Consider the following 13,384-nt stretch of genomic DNA (forward strand, 5'->3'; position numbering starts at 1 on the left):
GACTGGCCTCTGTTTATTGTATGTTTTATTCCACGGGTGTGTGTGTGTGTGTTACAGAATGCTCTCAAAACACTTTACAGCAGGGGTCCCCAACTCCCGGTCTGTGGACCAGTACCGGGCCACGGCATGCCACCAACCGATCCGCATAAACAAGCAAAACCCCATCCGCGAGATGCAGGCAGCACACAAAACCACACACCCTCTGGTCCAAAGAAAAACCTCTCTCCACAGAACCGGTCCCTGATGCCCAAAGTTTGGGGACCTCTGCTTTACAGGACCAGTGGTATTAAAGCAAGGCTAAGGGAGAAACAATTTAAAGGCAGAACAGACAAGAAGAAAAGCAGACATAAAAAGAAGCTCCTCCAATGTTCAATTATGATTTCTTATAACAACTCAAGAGGAGAAACAATAGTACGGGTGGCCACTGAAAATGGTGAGGCCAGTTTTCCCTTAGCCAAGGAGATGGACCAGCTCTGCTTTTCCTCTAATGTGAGAGGGGTTCTGGGCCATATCGATAGTGATTTTGTGATACCGTTACATCTTTAAAGACAATAACTTGGCAGAGGAAGTACTGCACAGGCTGAAATATAAAAGGTGAAGCAACAATTGTTGAAGAAATAAAAATTGAAGTGGGGAGTTACTTGCCATATAAACAAAGGAATAAGGTAGCTGAAAGCACAGGAGTCGGGGAAAGAATGAGAAACAATGAATATATTCAAGTCAGATATAGAATACCATGCTTGTTGCTATTTATTAAAGGGAAAAAAAGTCATCCTACCAACAGAACGTTTAAGCAAATTTGATTCTTGAAGAAAATAAAATCGTAAGTTTTGTGAAAACTGTTTCCAGATGCCATGAACTCCACACATAGCAAAAATAGCCAATAAATTATTTAAGAAGAAATGAAATGAAGCCTAAAAAGCTTTGTTCTGAAGAAATAATTTAGATCCCCATAGTTTCAGTTTAAGTTTTTAATCTGTATTGTGAGTAAATCCAGATCTTCATCTTCCAAGCCACTTAAGTTTGTTTCATCATCTTTCTCAAATACATCCTTTCTGTTCTGCTGCCTTTGATGCTCAGTATGCTGTAGATTGGTCTGAATTCTGTGAAAAAAAGAATCACAGTAATATTTGTCAGGCTTTATTACTCGTAGGAAAGAAAAAGGAACTTTATTCCCCCATGTGGCATAAATTTAATGTAACAATAGACAGACTGTAATCTGGAGCATGGTGTTGTGATTCAGGGTCAGCTTGTGGGTTCGGCAGTTGGGTCGGACGACTCAGAGGAGGAGGAGGGGGGTGTTGAAGAGCTTGCTGATGAGAGCCCTCAGCCAGGCCCCTCCCACCTGGTCACGACGGAGACCCAGCTGTGTGAGCCTGACAGCGTGGATGAAGGTGACCCACAGCTGGCCCTGTTCAAGGACGCCCGACGCAGGAGGCAGTCAATCAGGAGTAAACAGAGGAAGGCAATGGGGCACCTCGGAAGGAGGCAGAGAGAAGCCACGCCCTGAACTGTATAAAAGGGGAATGTGTGGGAGGGATGGTTTGCTGAAGGCAACCGCTTGAATAGATCCTGTTTCATGGTTCGTGTCTTGTTTTGCTCCGTTTTATGTTAATAAATTTGGCAGGCTTAGTTCCAGCCTCTTGCCGTTTGTAAAGGAGTTGTCCCTGCCTTTTCTGCAGGGCCGGTAGCAGGCTGGTACAGAACACATGGTGAGGCAGACAGAGCAAAGCAATGTCTCATGTTGGCTAAGGAGACAAGCTGGTACAGGCATAACATTCTTTCTACCTATTGTGTTCATGTCCAATGCAACACTTCACCGATGACACAAGAGATACCATCTGCTTCTATCATGACACACTGCACACTGCCAAAATCTAAAATCGTTTAGTGTTCCACATTGCCAAAACCGTCCATAATTTTAGCTGTAGGCTATGGGTAGAAATACACCATGTATTTCCATGAATATGTGTGTATCTCACCAACAGGACAGAAAATATTATTATTAAATACTATTTTAAGTGTTTAAAATTCTAAATGATAAAATGCTGATTATTTAACTGTTTATAGAAACAACACTTAACAATTCTCATCCCAAACTGGAATGCGAATGATTTCAAGAATTATAGAGACACTGAAAGGGAGCTACAACAGATCTGGACAAGGAACCCCAGGAAAAGGAAAATCTCACAGGCCTGGGGGATAAAAAAAAAGGGGGGGGGACCCTTTTTGTACTCAGCTACTGACCTTTCTATTTGTTCCTCTTGAACATACAGTCTAGTTCATTAAAGTCGTTCTTAAATTAAGCTATCTAGAACTGGATACACTATTCCAAATTTGACCTAATGCTGAATGAATGGAATTATTACTCTTTTTTGTATAGATTTTATTAGTTTTTATAGGGTTAGGAATAAGGTGGGGTTGGGGTTGGGATTTGGGTTAGGATTATGGTTGGGGTTGGGGTTTTCCAAATAACATTCTCAATATTTAGCAAACTGCATAATGTCTGGGTTCATGTGTTTAACAAACAATAATAGATAATAGTTAATTATCATAAACAATATGTTAATTAATCACTCAATAGCCTTTTGGGATTGTTACTTTTGATAACCCATCAAACTTCCTTTGATTTTCTTTGTTGTTGTTGCTTTTTAGTAACTGTTGTTTCACAACGAGTTTACGGTCAATTAAGATACCCTGATCTTTTTCTACCATACCATTCCCAAGCCAGATCTCCTAATCTGATACTTAGGTCTACTTTTTCCTAACCTGAACACAAAACTTTAATTTACATACACACCTCTCTTCTTATTAATTTCAGTACAATATCCTAGCCTCTTAGAATTCTTTTGAATATTGATTCTGCCTCTGAATGAACCTTTATTGTCAAAGTACAACCATGTATACATTGAGATTGGCTGAGCCTCCCTTCGTGCCCCCTCCCCCAACTCACAGTGACAACAAACCCTCCATCTTCTTACACCATGTGAGTTAATTGCACAACACACCTTCCTCGCAAGTCAATCATACATAAAGTTTATAAAATTATTTCCCGTTCAGGAGCCTGACAGCCCGTGAATAGAAGCTGTTCTTCAGCCTGTTGGTACGGCTGGCTATACTCCTACCTGATGGTAGGAGAGTAAAGAGATACCAACCAGGGTGTGAGTCGTCCCTGAGAATTTTCCTCACTCTTCCAAGGCAGCAAGCCCTGGCGATGTCATCCAGTGGTATCAGGGGACAGCCCACAATGTCTTGTGCTGTGCTCACCACCCTCTGTAATACTTTCCTATCCGCAGCTGTCAGACCAGCATACCAAATCACAATACGGTATGAGAGGACGCTCTCTATAGTAAACCAGTAAAAGAGGGTCATTAGCCGTTGCTCTACCCTGTTCTTCCACAAGACCCTGAGGAAGTAGAGTCTCTGTTGGGCCTTTCTGGCCACCTGGGTTGTGTTAACTTTCCAGGTAAGATCTTCACAGAGATAGATTCCCAGAAATTTAAAAAGGAAACTCTCTCCACACAGCCCCCCCCATGTAAAGTGGGACAGGTTCCTCTTTTTTCCTCTGGAAGTCTAGCACCATCTCTTTTGTCTTGCCGATGTTCAGGTGCAAGTTGTTGTTGAAACACCATATGGATAGTTTTTGTACCTCCCCCCCCCCCGTATGCTGTCTCATCCCCATTCTCTGGTATCAACTACCATTCTGAGCTTTGAGTTTTATGGAATCTCTTTATATTCACAGCTAGATCATATAGAATTGTGAGCATTATCTTGTAGATATAACATAACACAATATGCTGAACATCAGAAAGTGGAAGTAAAAGTTTCATGGCATTCTATGTTAAGCCTACTCCCATACGTTTATGTACAGCCATTCATGATTATATATGCTTAAAGTAGCATCCAAACAATATTTAGCCATCTTGTTTATAAGTCCATCATGTTTTCAGCATCAAATGTAAAACTGGTTGACATATTTTTTATGTATGTATGTACGGTATGCATGTATACAATATATTTTACCAAAATCCTAGATTACAAATTTCAAATCAAAATATCATACACTCAACTTTCTCTGCTTTTGCACTTGCCTCTACTTCCACTCCAAGCAGAAGGGAAAATCCCAGGTGTAGGAATATATACCCAGTTTACAAAGGGTTTCTCTCCTTAGCTTGAACAAAAAAGGTATGCAACCCAGATCAAATGACTGTGGCAGTGTACAAAATTGTCACAACACAAATCCTTGCTTAACTGTAATAATTGGGACCAACATTTCCATGTGGTGATGTCATGTGATCAAATTGCTTAGCAACAGCATTCCCACAAGTCCCTGTTTCCATAGTTGAGTGAGAATCATGGGTCATTAAGCAATGACCTTGTATGATGACTTGTGACTTCCTGCCACAGATGAAATGTCCTGGCTTCTAACCTAATGTCCCCTCTCACCTTGTCTGGTGACAAGATCTTGAATAGGCCATCTCTTAATGACCTTATAGGACAGACAGAATTATTATGTATCGTAAGGTGGAATTAAATAATTTTATGGAGTTACAGGAAATCTTACGGAATTGTGATGTCTTCCCTCTTTCCACACTTAGCACACAGCTCTAGTTCGCAGGCACATGACTTGCAGATAATATGGTAAGAATCCTTTACTGTCTTTTGCAGACATTTTATGCTATTAAGAGAAAAAGAATTAAAGTTGAATTAAAATATTTCATATGGCTACTTGACACAAACCATTATAAATTAGCAACCTGTGAAGTCATAAATAGATTTTAGAAATTTTGAAACGCAGGTAATGGAAGGATAGGTTCTCTTGAGAAGAAAATGAAGTCTGTAGTGCCTAATTTGTTATCAAGGGTAGCACCTGATCATACTTTATCATATACATGATGTTTGAAGTAGCCAGCAAGAATCTTTAATCATATATTCAAACTGTTCATAAAATATCTATCTACAATTAATCTTTATTAATTCTAGGTTTTTTTAAAAAATCACTAACAATTTGATATTAAAACACAGATACAAACAAAAGCAATGGCTAGGCCAGGGGTAGGCAACCTTGGCTCTTTTATGACTCGTGGACTCAGGAGTTCTGGGAGTTGAAGTCCACGATTCATAAAAGAGCCAAGGTTGCCTACCCCTGGGCTAGGCCTTCAAATGAACTTATATCTATACATACATACAAAGGTTTCATTCAATCTTTTTATTAAGTAGCCTTCATCATACACTGCAAAGTAATCCCTTAGAGAGTAAATCCAACTCAAGAAAAAAAATTGGAAATTTTTCAAATTCCACATTTGGAAGTAATTTCTAAATTTTTTGTTCTTGAGTTGGATTTACTCTCTAAGGGATTACTTTGCAGTGTATGATGAAGCTTACTTATGGATGTGAACTTCACAATACCAGGGCTTATTTGTTTATATTCTAGTGCATCTTTCAATAAACGTTTTGTCCATTTCTCTGGCCATATTTACTATTTGATAGAAAAATACTTAATTTTTCAAGTATCTATGAAACTGAAACTGTAAACTGACAGATTTAAATATTTAGTAGCAGTTGCCAACTAGTCTCTACTGTTTTTTAGCAACAACTATATTAGGCATATTCATAAACTGCCACAGCTGATCATAGAGCTTTTCTTTTTCTGGCCAGCAGATAATCCTATTCATAAGTGATTCTGTGTCTTGACTGAAAAAACCCGAAGGTAACCGAGGAGTCAGAGGAATGTGAGGCCAATCTGTTTAAAGGCCTTGCCAACCATGTTGCAGGAGCAACATGTGTAGCAATACAGGTAGCCCGTGTCCTGCAAGATTTCTTTTTTAGCTGCCAAAAACCATTAACGCAACTCCGAGTAACTTTCACACTACTTTTGTTAGTAGTATTAAAAAAAAAATATCCCCAACGAAGTACAGAAGCTTTGTTCTATGCACAGGATTGAATTAACGTTTGTTTTGAACACATCCTTTCCACTGGAAAACCCAGACCTGAATAATACTGATAAGACACATTTTAAACAGAGTTAAGCTCAAAGGTTATTTACAATTCTTTTGCATGAATCACCTGGTGATGCACTTGAACAGAAATGCTTATTTACAAAGCCTAGCTATGTGGGTTTCCTTAAATAAAAAAAACACCTCCAAAAGTCTTAGAATAGACAAGGGTCACAGAAAAACTATCCTTAAACTATCTTGCGCAAAATTGCTTCCTTTATTATCATGGAAAGGACTGATCACCTCCCACTGATTTTGTGGTTAAAAACATAGCCTCCTGAGGCTGCTTCTCAATTGCTCCTAAAAAATAGAAGAACCACTGAGGGCTTTATGTTAATCTTTCCTTAGTGTACCTTGTTATTTACTAATGAAGCTTCATAAGTATACAGCAGTGCATATTTCTAGTATAGGTGACTCTTAAATTATTTTTGCTCCCTTTAAAGAAGGAGTCACCAACCTGTGGACCACAGCCCACAGCTCATTGCCACCAAGCCATGTTGAGTGGATGTGCATGTGCATACAGTGTGTGCAAGTGTCGCCAACATTCGTCACCTCACTCACGTGTTGCCAGGGACCCATTCACACAAGTGTCGCCGTGTCACGGGCAATTGCAGCCCCACTCGCACGAGCATTGTAGGCGTTCCCGGCCCCACTCACGCAAGCGTCACAGATGTTTGTGGCCCACTTGCATGAGTGCTTGCAGCCCCACTTGTGTAAGCAACGGGTGTTCGTGCACGCACATGCGTTCTCCTCCTCACAAAACCATCCCTTCTTTTCCCCCTCCCTGAAAGGTTGGAGAACTCTGCTTTAAAGGATGGGAGGTTCTACACAGTCTGATCTCCCCTCTCTTTGGCCACAATTGATTAGGTTTCCATATCTGCTGGAGTAACCGTAGGGCTTCTAGTATATTAAATAACAATTTACTCACCATTTTTTAGCTTGTGTTAATGGCTTATATTTGTTGAATTTTACCCGCCATTCCAGGACCTCCTTACAGTGTTGACAGAGCCCTTCATGGAGTTTTGCATTGATTTTCTATGAGAAAAAGTTGAAAAATCAGATTTAATGATAAGCACTCGTACTTCAAATCAGTAACAATTCAATTTTAGTTTGGCTGTTTTTTTTAAAATACTTACTAAAAGTTTTCTACCACTAGACATAAATTACAAAACATGTATTTCCTATATCACTTTTTTTGTTGTTACAGCATATCAGCAGCCTGTCATTCCTGTGGAGCCTTCTTGTTAAGCATTAACTCATGGAAAGGACAGGCATGAGGAATCATGTTTAAATTCAGAGTTTGATTTGATGGTTTGTTTTGAGGAAAGCTACTAGTAAGATTTTAGGGCAAAAATTAATTTATTATTTGTTTTTATCATTTTAAGGCCAACTCATCATAAGATACAAATTCAGTTTTATGAGACTGTTAACAAAATAAACTTACTAAGAAATTGAAAGTAAATCCCTCCCCCCACTGGAATTTATATAGTTTCTTCCCAAAGTAAGCCTACATATAATTGCTAGATATACCTCAAGTAATTATGTGGATTGCAGCCAAACAACTTGGTATTTCTGAGTCAGATTTCTGAGTTTCAGTCAGATTTCTGAATTTAAACTTATATGCTTATCTCATCCATCTTACAATCCATTTCTGAAAATACTCTCAGACTGAATTTAAAGAAAGTCATATGGCATGGGAATTTATCCTTCAAAGAGCTTGAACATTCAGGTTTGCCTTGAAAGCACAATATTAGATCTAATTTTTTGCATAGTATATAGAACTGTAATGATAACTAGTTTATCTGGTGCTTTACCATTTATAATCAGCCCAATTCTACTACATTCTGGGAGGAGGCTTCGTGGTATCCGTAGCAGAACATCCAGATTCAGCCATAGTTTCATTCCATACAGCATTAACCTTGTGAACTCTCAAGCTTCCTCCTTCCATTATATATTCAAGATGGACAGTATTTAATATTTTATTGTTATGTATATGTAGGGGTGTGGGTCTATACATATGTTGTATATAGTATGTTTTAGGTATGTGTCATGTATGTGTTTCACTCTGAGAGCAGGCAACTAAATTTCATTTTTGATGTGTGTCATTGTGCCCTCAGTAAAAAATGACAATAAAGATTATCTTATTATCAAAAAAGTGAGAGATTTGAATAATTCAGAACCTAATAGCTATTCTAATCCTTAAATCAAGGGCTTCATACAAAAGCGTAAGCTTTCCTTGCCCAAAATCATCTTCAGTCAAGATTAACAGGTAAAATTGTAGATGCTGAATTTGTTAGTAACCACCATGTATTAATTCAATAGCAATATATTTACTGCAACATTTCAAGAAATCATAAATATCAAGCTGCCCTTCATGAGCTAAGCCATCTCAAGTGGAACAAGCCACACAGAATAATACTCTTCCTATTGTACTATCTAATCAAACTTCTGAAACTATATCAAAAGCATTCTTTTCAGATCATTACAGCTTTCATTAGTATTTCACTTTCATTTTTCCCCTTTCACCATAGTTGTTCAAAAGATTTTTCCCCCCTTGTGATCAAGAATGTGCAATACAAAAATAACCTTTGAACTCAACCTGATTTAGATATGTTAGACTGACAGCATATTGTCTCCAAAGAAAGGCAGAACTTTGCCCATCTTGGAGTCCAAGTGTCACACTACGATCACTATGATTACTGAAACTTACAGCAATTAAGAATCTTCTAAGGACTGAAGCTCATTATATCCATCTTCTTCAATGGAAAAGTGGTGGGTTGTTTGTGTTAAAATGTCCTCTTATGATTTTTGTAGGCAATCAAACTTATGTAAGTCTAATGCTGTATTTGTTGCAAATGATAAAATCTTATTATCCAGTAGACAGCAGCCCTTTTTCAGATACTAAAGAACTTTGGAGTCATTGACTCTCCCTTAATACCAACAAACCCAACCCACCTAATCATTGTGCGTGTGACTGTGCATGACACAATAAAAAACTACTCAGATTCTTGGAACTGTAATTCCCAGCACGCCTAGTCAGTATGGCTGAGGAAGCTGCCTGAGACCACTCTCCCTTCTCTCTTGGCTCTGAATAAGTTACCCTCTTGTTTTGCAGGAAGATATCCGCATCATCACTGTGGATTTACATCAGGGAAGGACAATCAGTAGCTATTGAGCATCTAGTGCATTCAGCTTAATTTAATGCAGTCCTTGGCCTAATTTCAAAAGCTTTCTGTAAGACATCAGCCAGCTCTCTTCCATTGAAGCGTGAAGAAAGCAATGAAAAGAAAGTGTAGAAAAATATATTACCTTGTCCCTACCCTCCACGTAGGTCCAACAGATTATCTGAAGAGAAACTGTGTCTTAATGGGATATCTCTTCCTGCTTTAACTTAAGAAGAAAGTGAAGGCAGAGGCAGAAGTGACAAAAACATTCCTTACATTAACCATTAAATTATATAAATTGGAAATCCATTGGTAATCCTATTGGTAATTTGTTGGCAGACATTTTACTCAAGCCTGGAGTAGGATTTACTCTACTCCACTGCTTGTACTGAGAGCCAAAGAGAAAAGCAAGGAGAAATACTTTCCAGTTGTAGGGATTTCACGGATCATCATAAATCTTACTGTACTGGGGAGTCTGATATTTCCTATTTAGTGGTGGCTCTCAGGTTATTCTGGCAAATTTTAAGCACTACTGTTCTTGGTTGATACAAAAAGCACAGAACAAATGCAAAGGATTAACTTGGTTTCAAGTTATATGCTTATTTTATTGCATTACATTTATGTATCTGCCGCCTCACATATATAGCTCTGGGAAGCACACACCATCGCTCTGTTCTTAAGAGAAAAAGGGCAAATTAAACTGCAAAACCGAAGAGGCCATCCTTTTGTTCTGCATCTCAATTGTCTGCTCTCCTTACAACCACCCATCCTACCTTATCAATCTGTCCACCATGAAGTCAGGTAAGCAGCACTCCTTGTGAACTGAAACAAAAACACTATCTCTTTTTTTTCATAATCTTTAAACTTTTCTCTACTCTGGGCCCAATGGCTCATTGCTGGGCCATAGATTACTTTATACCACGGGTCGGCAACCCGCGGCTCCGGAGCCGCATGCGGCTCTTTGAGCCGTCTCCTGCGGCTCCCAGTCGCCTGCTGCGCACGCACCTCTCCGAACGGGTGGAGGTGCGCGCGCAGCTCTCCAAACTTTCAAGGCGGCGCTTGGCCCAAAGAAGCGGGAACTGGAGGGGCCACGATTTCCCCTCCAGAGGAAGAAGGCGCTGGATGCGGCCGGCTCCGCGGGGAAGGGGGAGCGGCGGCGGGGGCGACGGAAAAGCTGCAGAAACGGTAGGAGAGATGCTGACTGGCGGCGGCCTCGGAGGAGGCGGAGGGGGAGGAGGGAAGGGTGACCCGGCGGGGGGGGTGAGCCAGAAGGAAAAGGGAAACTCATCCCGCAGAGCGGTTACGAAAAGAGGGAGGAGATAAGCCAGCCCGGTACCTGGATCCGCTTCCTGTGTCTCCTCCGCTCTGCCATGATGTCCCCGTTTTGGTCTCCTTGTGAAGTGGGGCTGAGCCGGAAAAGGGGGATGGGGAGACCGAGGGAGGGAGGAAGGAAGAGAGAGAGAGAGACGGAGCCAGCGGGCTCACGAGGGGCAGCAACCTTGCGAGAGGCCGCGCGCAAGCCATTAGGACGCGCACGAGCCCTTGGGGAGGCAGGGCAGGAGCGCGGTCCGGCCGCTGGGCTTCCTTTCCCTCTTGTCCGCATCGCTGCAAGGAATTGCGTTGTTTGGGGAATTTGTTGAATTGGAGCCATGGGCTGGTCGTGGTTAAGGCACTTGTAGGCGAAGCAAATCACAAAAGCCCCCAAATCCTTCTAAATGCAGCCCACGGGCGAGCTTCCCAAGTTGTTTTAATTTAGTTTGCACGTGGCAATAGAAATAAGCTTTTTTCCTCCTCAGCGGATCGGTGCGGTGAAGAGGCTGGGCTTCCTTCGGGGGGCCTTTCATTCCTGTACAAGGGGAAGGGGAACTCTCTGTGCTTTTGTGTGTGTGTGTGTGTGTGTGTGTGTGTGTGGCCCATCTGCAAAGCTGCCGAGGAAGGAGAAGCGGGATACTGGTTGGGTGGGGGAGCGGCAAAAGCGGGGGGGGGGGAGAGAGAGAAACGGCTCCGCCTTTGGTTCCCCCTCCTAAAGCACAGGGGCGCTAGAGAAAGTTTGGAGTTGGGTAAGGAAGCGCAAAATTCAGGAAGGAAAGCGGGGCGGCGGGCGAACGGGAGACCTGCCGACGTTTGGGGAGGTTTGGGGAGGTGCACGCCGGGGAAAAGGCTGGGAGAGGAGGGGGTCCGGGCTGGGGGGGAGGGATGGGGTGGGGGAGAAGGAGGCTTCCCGGGCTGGGGGGGAAGCAGAAGCGAGGGATCAGGACTCCTCCCGCTTGGCTGCTGCCGCCGCCGCCACCACTCCTACGGCCGCCGCCACCTGCTCTCTCGGCTGGTTGCTTTCTGCTTCTCTCACCTGCCCTGCCCCCCCCGCCTGCCCTCCTTCCTGCCTTCCTTCCCTCCGCCTCGCCTTCCCCGCTCCCGCGTTTTCCCTCTCCCCGCCTCGGATTCGGGGTGATTCCCCGGGAGAGGGCGATGGGATTCCAGCAAGCTTTCAAGCCTTCTCGGCGGTCTCCGGCACGGCTCAGGAAGCGTTTCTGTGCCGCCCGGCCGGAGCCTTTGCCTCCTTCCCTCCCCCAAGCGAGGCGTCCTTTTTCAAGTTGCAAAACCAAGCGGGGTGAAGCGGGCTGTCGGGAAAGACATTGCCGCCTCCTCCTCCTCCAGCGGCGACACCTCCGGTCGGGCCCTGGTGGCGGAGGAGGCAGTGGCAGAGGCGGCCGCAGCACCGGCAGCCTTCCTAGCAGCGGCAGAGACAGAGGCGGCGGCGGCGGCGGAGGAGGAGGAGGCGGCGGCTGCAGAGGCAGCTTCCTGGCGGTCTTCTTCCTCTTGGCTTCCTGCCTCTCCGCCCGCGGTGCAAGCTCGGATGTTACGGGGCTGGCCGGCCCGGACTGGGTCGGGCGAGTCGATCACCTCCTCCTCCTCCTTCTCCCGCTCCCTCTCCTCTCCAGGATGACCCTCCTGAATGTCTTTCCCGACAGCCCGCTTCACCCCGCTTGGTTTTGCAACTTGAAAAAGGACGCCTCGCTTGGGGGAGGGAAGGAGGCAAAGGCTCCGGCCGGGCGGCACAGAAACGCTTCCTGAGCCGTGCCGGAGACCGCCGAGAAGGCTTGAAAGCTTGCTGGAATCCCATCGCCCTCTCCCGGGGAATCACCCCGAATCCGAGGCGGGGAGAGGGAAAACGCGGGAGCGGGGAAGGCGAGGCGGAGGGAAGGAAGGCAGGAAGGAGGGCAGGTGGGGGGGGCAGGGCAGGTGAGAGAAGCAGAAAGCAACCAGCCGAGAGAGCAGGTGGCGGCGGCCGTAGGAGTGGTGGCGGCGGCGGCAGCAGCCAAGCGGGAGGAGTCCTGATCCCTCGCTTCTGCCTCCCCCCCAGCCCGGACCCCCTCCTCTCCCAGCCTTTTCCCCGGCGTGCACCTCCCCAAACCTCCCCAAACGTCGGCAGGTCTCCCGTTCGCCCGCCGCCCCGCTTTCCTTCCTGAATTTTGCGCTTCCTTACCCAACTCCAAACTCCGCCGGCAGAGGCTCGATCTGCCGTTCTGCAAGCCTCCGCCGCCGGTTAATACCTTGTATTCAGCTCTGGGAAGTGGGAGGGAGGGGGAGTTTGGGGGGAGGGGGAGCTCCACGGTGCAAAAATAAAGCCCTGCCGCTCTTCGCGTTGCTTGCCCGACTGGCTGTCACGGGACCAGCCCTGCCCCCATCCACCTCCAGTATGGATGGCTCTGCCAAAAGAAAAGCAGCCGAAGCAAGTCTCCCATTGAGAGAATGGGGCGGCGGCGGCTTGCAAAACGGCGGATCCAGCCTCTGCCGGCGGCAGAGGCTGGATCCGCGCTCTGCAAGCCTCTGCCGCCAGCAGAGGCTCGATCCGCCATTCTGCAAGCTGCAAGCGTGTCTGCCGGCAGAGGCTGGATCCACCTTTTGCAAGCCTCCGCCGCCCCATTCTCTCAATGGGAGGCTTGCTTCGGCTGCTTTTCTTTTGGCAGAGCCATCCATACTGGAGGTGGATGGGGGCAGGGCTGGTGCACGTTTTGCCTTGTTTTGCGCATGCGCGTGCGTGCATGCACGCGCGTGCACATTTTGCGGCTCCCACTTTTTTGTGTTTGTGACGGAACCGGTTCTGAGTGGCTCTTTGCCTTTTTCCGGTTGCCGACCCCTGCTTTATACGGCAGAAATAATTGCTTAATGCCATAGTTAGGAATAGAACTTCTGCACTGATGCTTATGTAAAAGAAAACTAAAG

General features: G+C 44.7%; 1 protein-coding gene across 1 annotated transcript in view; it reads right to left on the bottom strand.

The window, feature by feature from the left end:
• Window positions 1-727: 727 nt before the first annotated feature.
• LOC308663684 (uncharacterized protein C9orf85) overlaps window positions 728-13,384 on the bottom strand; it is a 42,755-nt gene continuing 30,098 nt past the window's right edge. Inside the window, exons 2-4 of the mRNA XM_081320308.1 lie at window positions 6,925-7,031; window positions 4,565-4,678; window positions 728-1,103 (exon numbers count right to left, since the gene is read on the bottom strand). Coding sequence (XP_081176434.1) covers window positions 959-1,103; window positions 4,565-4,678; window positions 6,925-7,031 — 366 coding nt within the window. The 3' untranslated portion in view covers window positions 728-958. The remainder of the gene's footprint in view (window positions 1,104-4,564; window positions 4,679-6,924; window positions 7,032-13,384) is intronic.

The sequence above is a fragment of the Vipera berus genome (genome assembly GCF_964194415.1).
Source record: "Vipera berus genome assembly, chromosome: 2".
NCBI classification, from domain to species: domain Eukaryota; kingdom Metazoa; phylum Chordata; class Lepidosauria; order Squamata; family Viperidae; genus Vipera; species Vipera berus.